The sequence below is a fragment of the Cannabis sativa genome, chromosome 9 (assembly GCF_029168945.1).
Source record: "Cannabis sativa cultivar Pink pepper isolate KNU-18-1 chromosome 9, ASM2916894v1, whole genome shotgun sequence".
Lineage (NCBI taxonomy): Eukaryota > Viridiplantae > Streptophyta > Magnoliopsida > Rosales > Cannabaceae > Cannabis > Cannabis sativa.
The window spans coordinates 25,429,956-25,450,104 of NC_083609.1; the positions used below are offsets into that span (position 1 = coordinate 25,429,956).

The following is a 20,149-nucleotide window of genomic DNA, read 5'->3' on the forward strand; positions in this document are numbered from 1 at the left end:
TCCCTCTTAAGGCTCTGAGAGCAAGAGGTCCTCAAAAGGCAGCAACCGGACGGAGGATAAGCGGCAGAAAAGGGGGTACACTCCCCAGTATACCCAGTACACGAAGTTAACGGACTCCCAAGAGCGTGTGTATTTCGCTACCAGGCAAAATACGCACTACTGGAGACCGCCTCCTTTGTACAGGGATAGCTCCTGGAGGGATCCCAATAAAAGATGCAAGTATCACAAAGACATTGGGCATAGCACCAATGAATGCGAAAACCTCAAGGACAAAATCGAAAACTTGATCTGATTGGGACATCTCTACGAATGGATCAAGAACCGGTTGCCTCACCTCAATCTGGTTCAGGCACCAGGAGCTTTGCCTCAAGGGCCACCAAGGGGTGCAACCGGAGCATTGGCCCTAGTCGCTCTCCCCGGAGAAGCCCAGCAAATTCCTGGCCTGTCGCCAAGACCCAACGGAAGAGTAGCCATGATCTCAGGAGGACCCCACATCGGAGGAACTACCCGAAAGGAGTTGAAGCGTTACGCAGGGGCCGTGAAGCACAGTGAGGTTTGGGAGGTTACTCAATTCCCAGCTCAAAGGCCCCGGCTAACGGATTAGCCCATTACATTCACAGAGGAGGACGGTAAGACAGTTCACTTCCCTCATCATGACCCCTTGGTCATAGAGACTCCCATTTCCAACAAGATTGTGGCTAGAATCCTAATTGACAACGGGAGTTCTGTGAATTTATTATTCAAAGAAGCCTTCACAGCAATAGGTCTCACGGACCGGGATCTTTCACCAAGCGGTTCCCAGCTCACAGGGTTTAATGGAACGACACTTATCCCAATGGGAAAAGTGAGCCTCCCAGTCACCCTGTGCCCAAACACACCCCAAAGCACTTTCAAATACTGCACGTTTGTGGTGGTGGACTGCCCAACAGCTTACAATGCAATCCTCGGACGACCGACCTTGGTGGATTTCGGTGCAGTCACGTCAATTAGGCACTTGTGCCTGAAATTCCCTACTCAGGAGGCTGGGATAGGAACCGTAAGAGGGAACCAAGGAGAGGCCAGGCAGTGTTACAACGTTGCTGCCCACCTACCCGTCCTAATGGTCCGTGAAATTATTGAGCTAGGAATGGCGGAAGAAGATGAGTTGGATCCTCGTGTGGGATCCGAAAAGATTGTAGAACCCATGGGGGACGTCGAGGAAGTATCAGTGTGTGACCTCGACCCCACTAAGGTCCTCCCGCTAGGAAAAAGTCTAGACCCGGAGGAAAAAGAAAAAATAATAAAAATGCTAAGGGCTGCCACGGATGTTTTTGCGTGGCGCCAAGAAGACATGACCGGCATAAGCCCCCACGTCATAACCCACGTCCTTAACGTCAACCCGGACGTGCCACCGGTTCAATAGACATGACGCCCCCTCGTCTCAGTAAAGGCTGAAGCCTTAGAAAAAGAGGTGGACAAATTGTTAACCAGTGGCATGATCCGGGATGTGTATTATCCAGAATGGCTGGCTAATTCGGTACTGGTACCGAAGCCCAACGGGACATGGCGGGTTTGTATAGATTTTACCGATCTAAACAAAGCCTGCCTAAAAGATTGTTTCACCTTGCCAAGAATCGACTAGATGGTGGACGCAACCTCCGGATTCAAGCTGTTATCCTTCATGGACGCATACGATGGGTACAACCAAATCAAAATGCACATCGCGGATCAAGAGTGCACTAGCTTTAGGACCGATAAGGGGGTATACTGCTACCTGGTCATGCCTTTCGAACTAAAGAATGCTGGTGCAACTTACCAAAGAATGGTGAATCGGATGTTCAAAGGCCTTCTGGGACGAAATATGGAGGTATACATGGACGACATGCTGGTCAAATCAAAGGCATGCGCAAGCCACACAGATGACCTAGAAGAATGCTTCGAAGTTGTCCGGAGATACGGAATGAAACTTAATCCAAAGAAGTGCACTTTTGGGGTTAAGTCAGGGAAGTTTCTGGGCTTCATTATCAGTCAGCGGGGAATTGAGGCAAATCCAAAGAAAATCCAAGCTCTCCTGAGCATGCCTTACCCCAAGAAACACAAAGATGTCCAGAGTCTAACCGGAAAGGTTACTGCCCTGAGCTGTTTTATCTCCCGATCCACAGACAAATGCATTCCTTTCTTCAACATCATGAAGAAATTTCAGAAATTTGAATGGTCCGACGAGTGCGAGGAGGCATTCAAAAAACTAAAAGAGCACATGGCTAAGCTGTGAATCCTATCGAAGCCCGTTCTCGGAGAGGACTTGTTCCTATATTTAACTGTCTCTGAGAATGCAGTCAGCGCGGCCCTAGTACGGGAGGAAGAAAAAACTCAACACCCCATGTACTATGTCAGCAAGTGCATGATAGGAGCGGAGACGCGGTACCCAGTGATCGAAAAACTAGTTTTTTGTCTCCTAATGGCCTTTAGAAAGCTGAGACCTTACTTCCAAGCTCACCCAATCAAGGTATTAACCAACCACCCGCTCCGACAAGTCCTACAAAAGCCAGAGGCATCCGGAAGGCTCCTCAAATGGGCAATAGAGTTAAGCCAATTTGACCTACACTACATTCCACGCATTTCCATAAAAGGGCAGGCGTTAGCAGACTTCATCACGAAGTGCCATGAAGCTGAAGCTACCGCAAACATACCCACACCACCGGTCCCAGCGTGGAAAGTATTCGTGGATGGCACCTCCAACGAGAACGGATCCGGAGCGGGAGTCGCGATGATATCCCCGAACGGACTTCGACTCCAAGCAGCCCTACGGTTCAAATTCTCATCTTCTAACAATGAGGTCGAATACGAAGCCCTGATAGTAGGGCTGAGATTGGCAAAAACTGTTGGGGCCAAGAGAGTAGAAGTCTACAATGATTTGCAACTGGTAGTAAACCAGGTGTCGGGAGAATACCAAACGCTCGGAGAAAAGATGGCCGCATATGTAGCAATAGTCTGGGAGCTGCTCCACGAGTTCAAAGACTATAAAGTAGAAAGAATCCTCAGGGAGAAAAATGCTCATGCTGACTGTCTGGCTAAGTTAGCTTCAGACAGTGAGATTGAGAAACTAAGGGTGGTAATTGTGGAATGCCTGGTGGAGCCAAGCATCAAAGTAAAAAATACCATAGCGACAGTGGAGCAAGAGCCCAGCTGGATGGTCCCCATCATCGAATACATAACAAAAGGCGAGTTGCCCCAAGAAAAGGAACTATCTAGGAGGATACAATATCAAGCGCACTGTTATGTGATGATGGACAACATTCTCTATCGAAGAGGACTCAACATGCCTTATTAAAGGTGTGTATCAGACCCTGAAGCTAAGCAAATTATGCTAGAGGTCCACGAGGGGTTCTGTGGAGATCATACAGGAGGCCCAAGTCTCTCAAAGAAAATATTGAGACAAGGGTACTTCTGGCCAACAATGAAAAAAGATTGCATAGACTACGTCCAGAAATGTGATTCGTGCCAAAGGTTCGCGAACATACCGAGAGCTCCTCCCAATGAGATTACCCTGATGACTAGTCCATGGCCATTTGCGGTCTGGGGAATAGATCTTATTGAGTCCCTGCCAACAGGAAAGGGAGGAGTAAAGTATGCGATAGTAGCAGTAGACTACTTCACCAAGTGGACGGAGGCTGAGCCAATGAAGACTATAACTGCTAAAAAAGCACTAGACTTTGTTATCAAAAACATAGTGTGTCGATACGGCTTGCCTCACAAAATAGTCTTAAACAATGGAAAGCAGTTTGACTGCGAAGAGTTCACCGACTTCTGCAACCAACACAGAGTCGTTAAAAGCTTCTCCACAGTGGCAAGGCCACAAACAAACGGATAAGCAGAAGCGGTCAACAAAATCCTAAAGGTCACCCTAAAGAAAAAGCTACTGGCCTGCAAAAACAATTGGCCCGAAGAATTGCCAAGAGTGTTATGGGCCTACAGGACAACACCAAGAACCACGACCGGCCACTCGCCATTTTCAATGGCGTACGGTTGTGAAGCAATGGTCCCGATAGAAACGTTATTTCCATACCACAGGAGAACAACTTACGATCCAACAACAAACAAGGCTTTATTACAAGAAGCGTTGGATCAAATTGAGGAACTCCGGGATGAGTCTCAAATACGAATGGCGGCTTATCAAAAGAAGGTGACTAAGTACTTTAACTCTAAGGTTAAAAGTAGAAAGTTTACTATTGGTGATATGGTCTTAAGAAGAGTCTTCCCAGCCACTCAAGAACCCGGAGTGGGTGTACTTGAGCCAAATTGGGAAGGGCCATATGAAATTGAGGATGAGATCGGCTCCGGGACCTATAAGCTAAAAAGATTGGACGAAACCATTGTGCCAAGGGCCTGGAACGCTGATCATCTCCAGAAGTATTACCAATAGTCCAAAAATATAGACTTAGGCTTTGTTAAAAGAATTTGTACCGTAAAAGTATATGCAACCTCTAAATTTTGAATAAAGCCGAGTGCCTTAAAAACAATGTTTTCATGCCACTCAGGGGGGTACTAAGGCATACCACACGGACAAATGTAAAACAGGCCAAAAGTAAAAGCAAAATCAAGCAGAATATATATAAGTGAAAATATATAAATAGAAAAGATGTCCTGACCCAAAAACAGGTCCTAAAAAAATATTAAGGGCCTGGGGACGGGCCATAAAAAACTGTCTCCCCTTAGAAGATAATAATTTAAATTGTCTGAAAGGAAAGAAAAGAGACTGTAAATGTAAAGAAAAGGAAAAAAAATAGTTGTGAACTGGTTGAATTGGTCAGCCTAATCAATGCGAGGAGGAAGGCGAGGCCCCCGACGTTCTTCGAGCAAAGCGTCAAGCCTTTTCTTCTTCTCCTTGAACTTAGCGAGGGCTTCCTCAAGTTTGGGATAAAAATCAAGCTTGATGCTCTGGCCATTCGACTGCCAGGCCATATAGATGCCATCATCAAAGCGCTTGACGCAATGCTTACAGACAACTGGGGTCAGGAGCTCATCTCTTTTGGCCTTTTTTAAGGCATTATCTTTGAAATCCCTCAGCTCCTTCACCTCCACAGTCAGGTTGGCCGTCGACTGCAAGTCCGCCTGATGCAGCTCCTCCAAGGACTTTAACTTAGCGGCCATTTCATCCATAGCCTCCCTTGCATCCCGCAGCTCGCGCTTGGCCCTGGCTGTAGCCTCACCCTTCGCCTTTAGCTCCTCCCTATGCCTCGCCTCCTCCTGAGCTTCCCTCTACTAGGCCTCCTCCCGGCACTTCGCCACTGCCTCTGCCTCCCTCCCCTGGGCCTCCTCCTAGAATGCCCTGCTCTCGGCTGATAAGTCTCGCAAAATTTTCACGGCCTCGTCCATGCCCCCAAATTCGGACATGAAGAAACCGTGATCAATCAGGGTCTTGAAAAGGAGGCTGGTCTCAGCAGTAATCTGAAAAAAAGAAACAAGAATGAAATCAGATGCCTTAAGACAAAATTTAAAAGAATGAAATAAAATCACAAGAACTTACTGCGGCCATAGAAGCACTGATGTCCTGCACTTGGTAAACGGAGTTGACGGAGGCACAAGCAGCGTATCTCTTAGGGGGGAACTGAGTCAGGTGGGAGACAAACTGGCTGGTCATCTCCGAGGCAAAGGGAGCAAGGGTAGGCCCGACAAAGCGGTTGAACCAATCCGTCAAAGGGTCCATGTTTAGGTCCCAAGGATTTCGGAAAGCGTCCTCGCGCAAAGTGTTCTGCTGCTCCTCCTGAGGATCTTCTTTAGGGCCTCCACCTTAGCATGTCCCCGACTGAACTCGTCCAGGGCATAGTTATGTTTGGCAATGCGGAGCATTTGCCTTTCCTCATCGGCACGGACCGGGGTGAGCACGATGCCGTGAGGCACAGTATACTCCTCCGCTTCGGAAGGAATCCTGGAGTCATTACTCACAGCCGGAGTGTCCTTCCTCCGGGGCTGCTTGGAAGGCTCGGTCTCAACCATTTTGCCCTTCCGCTTGTGCTCAAGGGCGGCCCCAACCTCGCCCTCATCCTCCTCGACTTCCCCCTCCTCGTGTATCAAGACTATTGTGCCTGAAGGGGCATTGGACGAGGACCTCCCGGGGGTCACCAGTTGGGATGGGGCTAGAGGCAGAGAAGCGTCAGGGATATAGGCCTCGGCAAGGGTAGCCAGAAGATTTTCCATTGGCCTGGCTGCTGCAACAAAGAAATAAACAAAATGTTAGAATAATCATGAGAAAGGCATGCCCCCAACAAGAAAGCAATAAAACTAATCCTATCCTGACTCTCTAATTCAGCCCTAGCAAAGTCTTGAACTACAGTGCTGGCTTCGTCATCCCCAAGAAAGTTGTCCGAGGGGAGAAACCAGCTGGAGGACAAATGGGCTGAATGGTCCAGGGGAATGGGCACCGGAGGTCCAGAGCCCATCCGGGACCGACCCAAGAAATGGCCCAAATGGGAAAAGTAGTATTCCTTGGCGTGATTCCCCCACAAGGTGGAAGGCATTCTAAACTTACAAAGGCACTCATTGAATCCTATGGGTCTACACTCGGTATACTCTCGGACAGAGGGGACATGGCGAATAACTAAAGGAGACTTACTAGAACCTGAAGTACTGGCATCTTGGGCACGAGTGTTAGGAACCGGGACAAAAGGCTTGGGCCTGGAGGGCCTCCACTCCGGGGCAGCTTCCAGACGAAGGGTCCTCCCGGCCGCAGCCTGAGCCTTGATGTAAGCCAGCTCCTGTTCCCTGCTGAAGAGGTACTTCTGGTACCGGTCCTCCGCCGAGGCGATTATGTCCACCCGAAGCGCCCTTTCCGCAGCCGGAGTCCTTACATTCAGACAGATGACCTTGGAAAGATTGAAGTCATCCACTGACTGATTCTCGAATATCAGCTTGGCCTTCTGACAGTTCTCCGTCGTGACCAAGTCCCCAACGTTGAGGGCCTTCTTGTCATAAGTGGTGAAAGTCTTGGCCCGCTGGAGGAATACTTGAGTAGGTGCGGTCCGCATGTAAGGAGGGATCCTAACCCACTCCGTAAGAAGCTCCGGGTGGTCCATGGCTCGGAAGCCGGAGGAAAAGAAGAAGCGGTGGCGGTACTCCTTCACGTGCTTCTGATGATTAAAAGGGACCAGGCCCTCATTCAAAGGGTGGGACCGAAGTCCGTAAAACCCATCTTTAAATTTTTCCCCCTTCTTGGGGACGGATACAAGTTCATAAAAATACAAATTTTCTGCTGGACTGGGCGAACCCCAGCTCCGGGCAGCATACAAAATGAATAAGCCTGAAAGCAGGTGGTACGCTTGAGGAATCAGTTGGTACGGCGCAAGGCCAACAAAAAGTAAAAACTTTACAAAGTAGTCATGAAGAGGGAGCATAGCCCCAGACATCAAATGGGTCTGGCTCCAAGCTCCGAAGCTTCCATAATTGTGATTGGGAGTCTCCTCATCCCGAGCCAGCCTGTGGAAGGTCCCGGAGGCTGATGGTTTGATGCCTGCCACCACCACGATCTTTTCAAGCTGGTGGGCACAAGTCAATGTGGAGTGGAGCTCCTCCGCCTCCCAACCGTTAGCACGGGACTTAAAGTTCTCCTGGGCCACGGGACCCTACATGACCTCTTCTAGGGTGGCCAGTTGAACCGCCCCATTCCTGGAAGACTTGGAACTAGACGCGAAAGTAGACAATTTGGTTCTGAAAAAATTGAGAAAATCCTGCAGTTAGGCCCCAAACCAAACCCTAATGTTTAAAAAAGGGAATGGGGGTCCTCTAACCGCTGGAAAGAGGCCCCCTCCGGATGCTTACCAAATAAGAAAACCCCAAGAGGCTTTCCTTGGCAAGAATGGGGTGCAAAAACCCCAAAGGCAGTGACATTGCAACAGAAAAAAGGAAAAAAAAAGGGGCAAAGCCGAGAAAGCAAGATCTACTCTAAGCCCTAAAGGCGTTATTACGTAAGATAAAGATGATTCCTCAACAGAAACGTAGTAAAAAAGGAGCAATCAAGACGCAAAAAAGGGGAACTTAACGCATCATACAGCAAACTCAGGCAAACTCATTCCCAGAAGTTCGACATTCAACCCAGAAATCATAAAACATGCTATATAAAAGAACAGTAAGCAAGTATAAGGTATACGAAGAACTTACATGAAGTTTGAAGGCTGGGGGTTGGTGTTGATCGTCGGTAGAATGAAGACTGGCAACGACGAAGGAAGAGAAGCAAGTAATCTATGGTGTCTGAAATTTCTTTTCTCTCTTAAAACTCTAAGAAAATTTGGTGAAACGGTGAAAGTAACCAAATGAAGTGAGAATGCTGGCTTTTATAGGCCAGAACAGATGTGAGATAGCTGTGATCGACCATCATCGTACGGTCAGGATAGCAATCGATTCACATTCTAGAAATCCATCGGTTGGGATAAGCGTTCATCAAGGCGGTAAAAAACGTTTGAGCACTCGACTAACACCCATTTAATGCGCCGTATCAATAAATGGACAGAAAACGAATCGTTGTCTGCAAAAAGCAAATAACTGCAGTAATGGTGGTCATAAATACATCCCCACGCACCCAGGGCACGTGCCAAGAAGTTAGTAAGACAACCGGAGGCATCTAAGCAAGCCTTGTTTACTTTTTTACCAAACAAGGCTTGGGGGGTAAATGTTGCCCCTGATTTTGTCCAAAATACGTGGACCAACCGGATGGAGACACGTGGACTGAAGAAGCAAGACATTAAGATCATTCGACTAAGTCTCCTTAATCAAAAGGATCAGCATTCAACGTGCCTCCCGGAGTGGGCATGAAGGTTTCATATACTCCCAAAGAGCAAGGCTACAACGAAGCACCTCCGGGAGGTATCAAATCCTATCTGAACAGTCACCTCGCATTTAATGCCGAATGGGAGAAGGCGTATTGAAACTGCCATAAGTATTAAAGTCTGACGGCGTAACCCCCCTTCTACAGCTACTACGCTATGATTGATGAGCCTAGTGATGGCTACTTTATGAAAAATCACATCAGTCAAGAAAGGATAATGGATTACGTCCATTAAACCCCTATAAAACCTAGGGATTAGACCATGCATTTTCTATGATGTATCCATTGGGAATGTGTGCCTTTACTGAATATTACAGAAAGACATGTACCTTAATTCTAGGAATCACCCCACAAAAATACTATAAATACCCCCCAAACTCATTAAGGCAGGGGTCGAGAATTCTGGGTTCCATAAGAGCTAGAGAGAAAAACTTACCAAGAACATTCTGTGTAATAAATACTCTCATAAATACACAGACTTGTGGACTAAGGCTCATTAATGCCCCAACCACGTAAAAATCTCTTGCATTAACTTCTTACAGCTTTCTTAAATATTATTATTATACTGGTTGCCGAAAACCTCGGTCAACAATGAGAATTAAACTTTTGAACATATAATCATAATTATATTCCACTATGCTGACGACACTATAATCATGAACAAATATATACATATTTATATATGTTCTAGACTTAATAGAATTTATACATTAAGTAAAATCATGAAATAAATCATGTGAACCATGCAACACAAAAGTAATTTCTGATCTTATATTAATTAGTAAATCTAATTATATTGAAATAATTTTTATTTAAGACACGAAACCCAATAGTACTGACATTAGATGGGTGGAGTAATATGCATGTTAGTTGAGTTTGGATATCTTAAATATTCAACCATAGTGAAGTAGGTTCTGCGAATACATATACTACAGTCAGATGGGAGAATAATTATTGTATTGTTAATATTATTTTGTTTGTTTTGTATTATTTTATTTGTTTTGTTTATTATTTTAGGGATGTTTAAAATTTTTGGGAACGTCAAATTACATCCGTTGTGTTGACGAAATTTTGATAGAATTAGAATAAATTTTGATGTAGTTTCTATGTTATAGCTAATTTGTGATTATGTTTGTTAATGATGTATGTATGGCAAACTCAGGTTCAAGTAGTCCCTTCGTCGAGCTACTTATCTCTCTAATTGAGAAGAAGATCTGATCAGGCAATCCCTTCGTCTGATGTCTTTTTTTCTTTTATAGAGATAGAACATTGTTATAGTAGGAGAGCGGAAGGCTGAGTTGTAAAAATTAGTTTGTAATATGAGTTAGTTTTTCCGTAACTGTTTTAGCTGTAAGACTTATTCTGTTATATTTTTTTGGAGCAATGAATAACTTCATTAAAAAAAGAAATCATAATGTCATACTGTTGGAAATTATTTTACCAGGATCTTAGATCTACTCACAAGTATGTTGATTAACACCCTAAATATGAACTTTCTAAAACAATGAAATAAACACATATAAAGTTTAGTAAACCTTACATTGGGTGCAGCGGAATATAATGACTCATTCCGTTCAGATATCTAGCCCTTGATTCCTTTCTGTAGCAGAGCATTATCAATATCTGAACCTGGATCTCTTTCTCTGAATCTTTGATGCTGAAACTCCTTCTTGCTGAAAGTCTTTCTTCACGATCTTCCTCACTATGATTGAGGTATCACTTGCTGTGTGTGGGCACTATTCTCACACTAAGAATTTCGAAATTGAAGAGAGAAGGAAGAGAGCAAAGTGGCGGCTAAAGATAGGGAGAGAGAGAGGCTCAGTTTTTTTCTGAATCAGAAGTGTAATTTTCCTGAAGCCTTCACTATCTATTTATAGCATTCCACTAGGGTTGGGTTTGAATTAATTGGCATTAAAATAATGAAAAAATCAGTTTAAATTCCCTACAAAAGTGGTCGGCCCTATACAAGTGGATTTGGGCCTCACTTTTTGCAATTTTGCATTTTTATCTTTTCTACATCCGATTTTCTCAAAAACGCCAATTTTCTAATTTAACCATTTTAATGCCAATTCTAATTATTTAATAACTATAAATAATTATTAAATAATATTGTCATTTATCATATTTATTAATTGAACCATAGAAAGTATCATAATTAACAAATATGCCCCTATAAACTCTTTTTTTACAATTTCGCCCTTACTTAGTGAAAAATTCACAAATAGACATAGTCTAATTTGAGAATTATAATTGATTAATCAAAACCAATTATATGAGTCTTACAAGCAATATTATCTCAACTAGTGCGGGGACCATGGGTCTATATAACCGAGCTTCCAATAAGTAGATCAAGAATTTATTACTAAAATTCACTAACTTATTAATTCTTCGTTGAATCCACGCATAGAACTTAGAATTGCACTCTCAGTATATAGAATGCTCTATATGTTCCACCATATAGACACATCATTAGTTATCCATTGTTATAATCATAATTTGATCAATGATCCTCCATATGAATGATCTACACTGTAAAGGGATTAGATTACCGTTACACCCTACAATGTATTTAATCCTTAAAACACTTAACCCCGTATAAATGATATTTCAGCTTATGTTAAATGAGATCTCCACCATTTATTTTCGTTTGGTCAAGCTCGAAGGAGATCATCCTTTACTTACTATTCGCCAGATAGAAGCTATAGATTCCATGTTTATGTTAGCGCTCCCACTCAATTGCACTACCGTGTTCCCAAAATGTACGTATCACCCTGGCCTAAAAGTAGGCTTAACTAACAAATCAAAGAACACGAATAGCCTCATGAGATTGAGCCTAATCATAACAGGATTAAGATCATTTGATCTAGGATCAACTAGGCGATATTGACTTGAATAGATATTACAGTAAGTTTAATAAATCTAAGTCAAAGTTCAATATCGTTCCCTTCCGATGCATACTCCATGCATCCAACCTGAGCTTTACTTTAACCAATGCTCTGGAAAGAACATAGCATTTCTCCCAATGCAAGTAAACTCTGTTGTAGATTATCATATCAGTAAAACCCTATGTCTGATAAATCTAGGAAAATTTATTCACATAGTCATGTTTACTTTCAGTGGATAAGGTATAATCTAGAGTTACGTTTTAAGAATACAATGAAAAACTCATATCCACCCCTGAATGTACATCCATCTGCGAATGAGATGAACTACTTTCAGTGGATATAGGCATATTAACTCTTTGCAGAGATTGATCTTGTCAAATCCACTATGAACAAGATACAAATGCCATAGATTAATGAAAAATGTGGTTGAGTCTTTTGATGACTTAGGTATAGTTACATCAAAGAGTTCTTAGAATAGTGCAAGTGGATCCTGGTCACAGAATACCAAACTCATATTCCATACAGTTTGAATCCATTGATAGAAAATGGTTATTAAACACTTGGAAAGTGTAACTATATTGCTTCCTGGAAATAGAAATATAAGAAAATATCTGTTTGGATTCTAAAATTAAAGTCAAAGACTTAAATTCAACAAAATATAATGAGTAATTCTTTCTTGGACCACCACTACTAATTTAACTCTTAGTCAAATTTGCCCATTAAGTAGGAGATTTCTAAGATTGAGGATTTATATCAATTGGGAATAGAATTTCAGAATTATAATCATATGTGTCATTTAATTTCTTAAGAGAAAATATAGAATGATATGAAATGATTTATAGACCATTCATCCAATGATATGTTATTGAGCTAATTCGAAATGAATAAGCTAAGAGGAATTAGGATAATTTCGTTTATTAAATAAGAATCCAACGATGCTTCGATTAGCGAAAGTCAAAGTAATCTTATTTATACAATCTTCGTTTCATATCGTAAAAATACTAGTCTAAGGTGTCATCAATTGATGAACAGCTAGATGTCGCATATACAATATTTATCTTTCGAGATCTAACACTATTATGTATGTCTAATGGTGAAAATCCACTAGGGATTTATCTCATTAGATAAACAAACCAAGTTAGACCAACAATGAAGATTCGAAATTAAACTACAACTTAATAACATAAAATAACATGGTTCAATATAAATTCATACACAATTCAGAAATTATAAACATATAGCAAGTAGGAATGACAAGTGAAAATACTAAAACATACAATCCTAAATAATTTCCAAGGTTTTCAACAAACTGATATCAGTGTCCCGTTTAGGCGAGAGTCAAAGCTACCATCCATTGAATAGAGTTGTCCTCATCTAAAATGTTAAACATTCTCGCAACCTTTTATTCGATCAAGATTGGAATTCAGCGTTGTCCTGTTTAGGCGAGAGTCAAGGCAATTCTATCTTATGAGCTTCCACCATTGTTTCGCAATTTGCAAGTCAAATATGGTCGCCACCATTAGGTTGATCCATACCATATAAAACACTTACAAACTACTTATCTTTCGAGATTAAACGGTGCGAAATTGCTAATGAACGTTCCTCCATTAGGGAGGATTACTCACTAAAACAAACGCGATGTAAAACCAACAACGGAGATCGAATATCTTAATAATAAAGCTCATTATTTAAAGAGAGTTGTATTTTCTTTGATTCTCTTTATTTAATCTATTTATTTTAAATATATATTTATTTAATTAAAATTTCCAATTTAGAATGAAAAACTCTAAATATAAACTTTAATTTAATAGTTATAAATTTTACTTAGAGGGATATGAAAATAATATGAATTATTTCCATCTTAGTAATAATTTCCAATAAATATTTTAAAAAAATATTCAATTTAAGTTGTTACAAAATTAATTTAAATTAATTTACAACTCAAATTTAATTTTCTATAAATATATATTGCATTTCGAAAAATTAAAGTATTCAAGGATACAATTTTCGAAAATGCATGTTAAAATAAAAAATAAATCCTGGAAAAATTATTCTAATTTAATGTTGGGCCAAAATTAATTAATAAAATTAATTTACAACAAAAAATATAATTTTACTATTTAATTAAATATATATAAGAAAAATTTCAAATATTTAAGTATGATGATGAAAATCAACTTAAATATTAATTTTCTATTTAATTAAATACACTAAAAATATACTTCAAGCAAAAATATCACCTATCTAGATTTTCCTTTGACTAATTAATTCAATTTCGAATAATATACTTTAATTCATTTATTTTAAATTAATCAATAAATGAAAAAAATTATTGATTTAAGTTGGTCCAAGAATTAATTAAAATAAATAATTAATTTACCACTTAATCTATTTTTCAAATAAAATTCGAAATTCCAGCATTTAAGAAATGCAATTTTAAAATTTGATTAATAAAAAATAAAGAAAAAAAATATATTTTGAAAATTATTTAAATTTAGTTGAAAAATTAAATTTCAACTAAAAATAATTTTCTATTTAATTAAGTGTTATGAAAAAGAAATATTTAAGTATCATGATGAAAATCAACTTAGATATTTAATTTTCAATTTAATTAAATGTATTAAATTCAATAAATAATTAAGTGTAAAGAAGGCTTAATTATTAATCTCTAGTTTAATACTAGGAAAAATATACTTAAAATAAATTGTACCAAAATTAATTATTTAAATAATTAATTTCACAATGTGTAATATTTTCCTATTTAATATTAGAAATAATAAGTAGTCTAGAAATAACTATCTAGAAAATATCTTATTTGACTAAGTATCTTTTCCACAAAATTTGAAAAACTATCTAATTTAAGTTGTATTAGAAAAAATCTAGAACTTAAATATTTTCAAATTTAAATTTAATTAAATATCAAAAATTAAGTTGTAACCACTTAATTTAAAAATATTCCATTTTAAGTTAATATTCGAAAAGATATTAACTTAAAAAATATCTAAAGAATCTTAATAACCAATGCCTAAAATTTCTCAACTTAATTTTGAAATTTTTAAATCCAAAAGATATTTAGATTTAAGTTGGTTAGTTCTAGATAACTAAATATCAACTTAAATAGGAATATTTAATGAAAAATTTAAATTAAGCTTCAGAAAGAATCTAGATGGTTATAATTCTATATTTAATTAAATACAAGAAAATACATATAGTTTAGCTTAGAATAAAAATTCTTTAAACTATGGTTTTCTTAAATTAATTTCAAAATAAATGAAATTAATTATGTTGCTAATCAATTTTATTAGGTTAAACTAGTTTAATTAACCTAGTACAATTATTCAAATCAGGCAAATGGGCCTTCACAATTGGGGTGGTTCATGTGAGGGGGTGCTGGGTTCAGTATGTCGTACCCACTACTATGGCTCCCAACTCTCACACAAGGCCCAAAAGAGAAGAATTTAACCTTAAAATGAACAACTGTTATTAATTGAATAGGCCAAAAACTAAATGGGCCTAAATAAAATCTATCAAGAACTATGACATTTTATTTAGCAACAACAACCTATATGCATCTATAATGAAATTAAACAATAGGCTCACACAGGTACACTTTGGATGTGTCCTATCATGTTGCTAGGTCATACACAGATGAAAGAAGATTGTAAATATACCTGTTACAAATTATTTACTTGACCAAGGGAGCCATCAGATCATTAGATCTGGCAAAAAGTTAACCATGACTATTTGCAATTAAGCAATAATAGGTTTTGAAAACTTACAAACAAGCTAACATACTCCTGCAACAAGGTTAGCTGGATAGTTGGATGTAGGATTTATTTAATTTTAAATAAATAATTTCGAAAAAATAATTAATTAAATAAAAAAAAATTATTTTCGAATTTTTTTAAAAAAATTTAAAAAATTTCGAAATTTAAAAAAAAAATATTTAAAATTAAACCTACAATTTCGAAAAATTAGGTTTCAACCAACCTAAATATCATTTCAAAATTTGCTAACTATTTTTAAAAATTTAATGTTATTTTATAAATAAAAATTAAAAAAGATAAATGAATATCTTTTTCAGATTTTAAATGTAATTTAAATGAATAAAATAACAAAATTTAAAAGTTAGCAAAATATCTTACATCTATTTAAAATTACATGATTAGAGTTATCTTATTTTAAATTTAAATAAGGTCAAATTATTTAAAAAAAGATTTAATTTAAAAATTTAAAATCTGACCTTAAATTTAAAAATAAGATAAGATATAATCGAATTTAAAAATAAGATAGATAATTAAGCAAAAAAGATAGATATTGACTATTTCAAATTCAAATTACACTAATATCATGAATTAAATTTAAAAAATATTAAAAAATTCAATTATGATAATTAGAATTGAATTAGGAATAGTAAATGTATAAATACAGAACTACACAAAAAAACGGAAGTTAATTCCATGAAAAAGCATGAAAAAACGAAGAAAAACGAAAAACTTGCGAGCTGTACGTACTGTCCATGGGCGCGCAAGGGGCTGCATGGGCATGTAACCTCGGCGCAGGGGGCGTCTAGCAGCCTCTCCGCGCGCGCACGTGCCCTGTTGCTTAACCCTGATTTTTTCGAAACTTCAAAAAATCATAACTAATTCAAATTAAATCGAAATTGAGTTCTGTAAAAAAGTAACTTGCTTAATTTTTTCCATACACTACTACAAAAAGGGGTATTTTCGTCGGTTTTCAAGTGACAAATAAAGATTTTGCGTCGGTTTTTTAATCCGTAGACGCAAAATTTAATTTATTTGGGTCGTTTCTAAAATGACACAAAAAACTATTTTCGTCATTTTATAACCGACGGAAAACATTAAAAAAAAATTAAAACATTCTACGTCAGTTTTAAAGTGACATAACAAGCTATGCGTCAATCTTTAACCGACGCAATAAGTGTTTTTTGCGACGGTTCTAAAATGACACTTATGTGTACACAGAATATTTTTCACAGTAAAACTTTCCACATATTAAAAAAGTCACAAATAAATTAATAATATTTTGTCCATATATAAAAGATAAGTTAATATCATATATCCATATAAAAATATATACATTATTAACTGAAAGTTCACTATTAAGAAAAAATAATATAAAGTTAGAATTAATAAAAGATAAATTCAAATTGAGACAATTACATAAAGTGTCTATATAGCAAATATGTCTAAGAATACTTTCAATATACAAGCCCAACCTTCATAACTTAGTAAAAATTTACACTTACAATACACAAGCCTATTCTTCATGTGTGATTAGAAAAAGTTCTCCTACTCCTAACGTTCATAACTCTTGATACTATTCGAAGTACCTTCTTGCTTATCCAATCTTCGATTTACAATTATATTGCTAAGTCAGGGAAAAAAAAAACATGTGGGTAATTAAGCCATGGTTGTAGTTATTGAACAATAAACTACTATACAATTATTACACGTTGACACTGAAATATGTTGAACCCATTAGTTATTTAGTGCCATGAATGTCAAATAATACAATCTAGGGATGGTCATGAGTCATGAGTGTTGCTTGGTGAGTAATGTTATTTAGAAGTAAGATAAAATGATTCGGACAAAAGGAATATAGTTGCCCTTATTACCTTTTTTGTTTCTCGTTGTATTGTCAAAATCTGCTTAGAATATGAAGAACACCATTTTGCCAGTGACCAGATTGTGTTTCGCCATTTCTGAATGTATACATCCCTAGTCCTTTCCTTCTACCCTCATGCCATGCCCCCTCATAACGGTGAACATTGGCGAATTGATAAACTCCAAAACCATGCATCTTGTCAGCAAAATATTTTCCAGCATATGTATCCCCATTTCTGAATAAAAGAAGCGGCAGCCTTGGTATAAAAGGTACAACAATCTAATACAAACATTTAAAATGGCTGGTGTTGTACAGTAGTGCCATATACTTACCAAATCCAACGCAAATAATTTTGCGGCTAAAATAGAAACATATTAAAAATGCAAATCTAATATCAGCAACACTATGTTTGACAAGCAGATCACAAAATTAATTTCAAAATTCAAGGAACAAATGTTGCTATTATAATAGAGAGAGTAAGGGGAACAACTGAACCAAATAACAAAATGCATAAAACGGCCCAAAAGAGGAGCCCTATAATTATAAGATGGCTCAACAATTCATGTACATTCCCTCAGCGAGATTTTACTATTTACTTACCTAAATAGGACTAATAACAGAGAATCTTAAAATTTAAACCATCTTCATGATTGGTAAGTCTGTATCAAACGAAGTGACTAACGAGACCAATTGGAAAGATAATCATATAATACATATATCTACTTGGGCAACCAATAGAAACACCATACTTGCATGAAGTCACCAAACACAACAAGAAAGATCTTTCTCTCTTTTTCAAAAGTTTGTGCTAATTAAACACCTAAACTAAATGGAAATATACAGTGGCAAAACCAAAGCTAAAAGTCAACAAGTAAATAAAACTCATCCAACCACACAATCACATATCCAAAAATTTTCACTAAAACATTGGATCCTAGCTACACACTTTGATGGGGAGAATCACCTGAAATGGTAGTGACCAAGACCATGCTTGACGCCCCACTTGAATTCGCCAACATACCGGCTCCCATCCTCACATGTATGAACACCACGCCCCACTTTATTAATCTCGTTCATTGCTGTGCGCACATGAGAATCGGGTACAGTGTCAACCATGAGCATGTGCTCTATGTTATATCCATATGTCACCATAACCTAATCCAAGGTTTGCCATGCCAAATCAAGTGTGTAAAATATACAACATCACAAATAGAAGGGTACATTAGAACACTTCAAAGCAAAAACAGAGTTGATGAAGCTGACACAGCAACCATACTGAATTTAAATTATTTGACATGAAAGGAATGTGGGCAAAACTTCTCCTAGGCAAGTAGTTTTAGTACATTTCTTTTCCTGGGTAGGGATCTGACAGAATTGATATTTCAGAAAAATTCTTAATAAGTCATTGTCCTACTATATTTATAACAAACCATGTTCAGAAGTTGTTCTAACCTTATAATCATGAAATTGACATTTTCATTTCGTGAAAAATATAGCAGCATGCTATACATGTATGCATATGCACACAGCACACTCTATAAACTTCAATGTTTTTGTATTCAAGAAAAACATTAAAGAATTTTCTTTTAATAAAATAAATCTAAATCAAGAAAGGTAGAGTTAAGTAATCACACATTTAAAGCATTACAGGTTTTTACAATAATACCAAGGATCCAAAACTCTGACCATGCTTTCTCAAGTTCTTCCAGCACAGATTGGGCAACCTCACCCTTTTGTTCAAATAGCTCATCAAAGGTCATCCTAGGGACAATAGCTCGAACCACTAGAACCAGAAGTCAAAACCAAAGACATTAATGTACCAATTTCTTTCTTTTTTTTTTTTTTAAAAAAAGAACAATTCTCATTTATTACAAAAGAAGATACCATCCAACACAAAAGCCTGAATCTGTTCTTTAGGGTTCTGCAACTCGTAATAAGCATCATTAGCATTTTTTTTAACGACCCGGTATTAAATTGATCATTGTAATTGAACAAAAATGTTATCCTGAAAAATAAAGATGATCAATTATTCCCTTTGTTAATTCATAAATCTTTATCTCAAAAGGCAAACAAACCTAGTTTTGGTTTCGATGCGGACATCAAGGGAGTAGATTCTTGTAGATAGAACGGCGGCGAGGCATTCTCCGGCAAAAGGGTTAAAGAAGAGGAAACTTGGCTCGGCCAACCTCTCGAAACGACCCCATCTCTCCACGAAGCCTCTAGTCAGAGTTGTGGTGGCTGAGACGCTCTCGCTCTCCTCTTCTTCTTCTTCTTTGATCGAGATATCTTCTTCTTCTTCCTCGTGGTAAAACAGCGGCGTGTCTGTTAATTTAACAATGGGTAAGGGTTTGGTTTCGAAGAGGACGGAGGAGCCGCCTCTGAATTCTCCAGAGAAATACGAAGAGCTCAGTGTGAGGGTGAGAAAATTCATGCGACAGTAGGCACCTAATTAGGTTTTGAGGATTTTACTTTTTGTTGCGTCGGTTACTATCTCTCATTATTGTATTTTGCGACGTTTTTAAAACCTCGCTAATACAATACTAAGTGTTAATAACAGACGCAAAATGGAAAGTAATTTTTAAAATTTTTGCTTTATTCCCGTCGGTTTATGTTTTAGCGTCATTTTATAAAAGTCGCAAATAACAGACTATTAGTGTCATTTTTAAAGAGACGGGCCAATTATTTGAGTACTATTTACGTCGGTCAACGCTATGAACAGTAGCGTTGACCGACGTAAATAGTGTAATTTGTAGTAGTGATACTATCCAATAAAAATAATTCCAGAAATAGATATTCAATTATTTTTCACGAAAATTCATAAACATCAATCAATCATCAT

At 38.0% G+C, this 20,149-nt stretch overlaps 1 protein-coding gene across 8 annotated transcripts; it reads right to left on the bottom strand.

Moving 5' to 3' along the window:
• Positions 1–16,815: 16,815 nt before the first annotated feature.
• LOC115722024 (uncharacterized) lies at positions 16,816–19,776 on the bottom strand. Of its 8 annotated transcripts, XR_004012755.2 has the most exons (6): positions 19,386–19,771; positions 19,195–19,315; positions 18,959–19,093; positions 18,275–18,465; positions 17,321–17,545; positions 16,816–17,073 (listed from the first exon to the last, which is right to left on the bottom strand). XR_004012755.2 is itself a non-coding variant. In XM_061104679.1 (5 exons), the coding sequence occupies exons 3-5, from the start codon at positions 19,058–19,060 to the stop codon at positions 17,344–17,346; spliced, it is 477 nt and encodes a 158-aa protein (XP_060960662.1). In that variant the 5' UTR covers positions 19,061–19,093; positions 19,195–19,315; positions 19,409–19,768; the 3' UTR covers positions 16,816–17,343. The 8 variants fall into 8 exon arrangements, 4 of the variants coding, with proteins under 4 accessions (XP_060960662.1, XP_030506999.1, XP_030507000.1 ...); XR_004012754.2 differs by having other exon boundaries at positions 16,816–17,545; positions 18,997–19,093; positions 19,386–19,776; XR_004012753.2 differs by having other exon boundaries at positions 16,816–17,545; positions 19,386–19,776.
• Between the last annotated feature and the right edge of the window lie 373 nt (positions 19,777–20,149).

Coding starts and splice junctions, on each gene's coding strand:
- LOC115722024 (XM_061104679.1), bottom strand. CDS start 19,060: ATGAGCTATTTGAACAAAAGGGTGAGGTTGCCCAATCTGTGCTGGAAG. Junction 18,466..18,976: donor GTCAGAGTTTTGGATCCTTG/GTATTATTGTAA, acceptor ACCTTGGATTAG/GTTATGGTGACATATGGATA. Junction 17,546..18,274: donor CTTGGTCACTACCATTTCAG/GTGATTCTCCCC, acceptor TCTTTTATTCAG/AAATGGGGATACATATGCTG.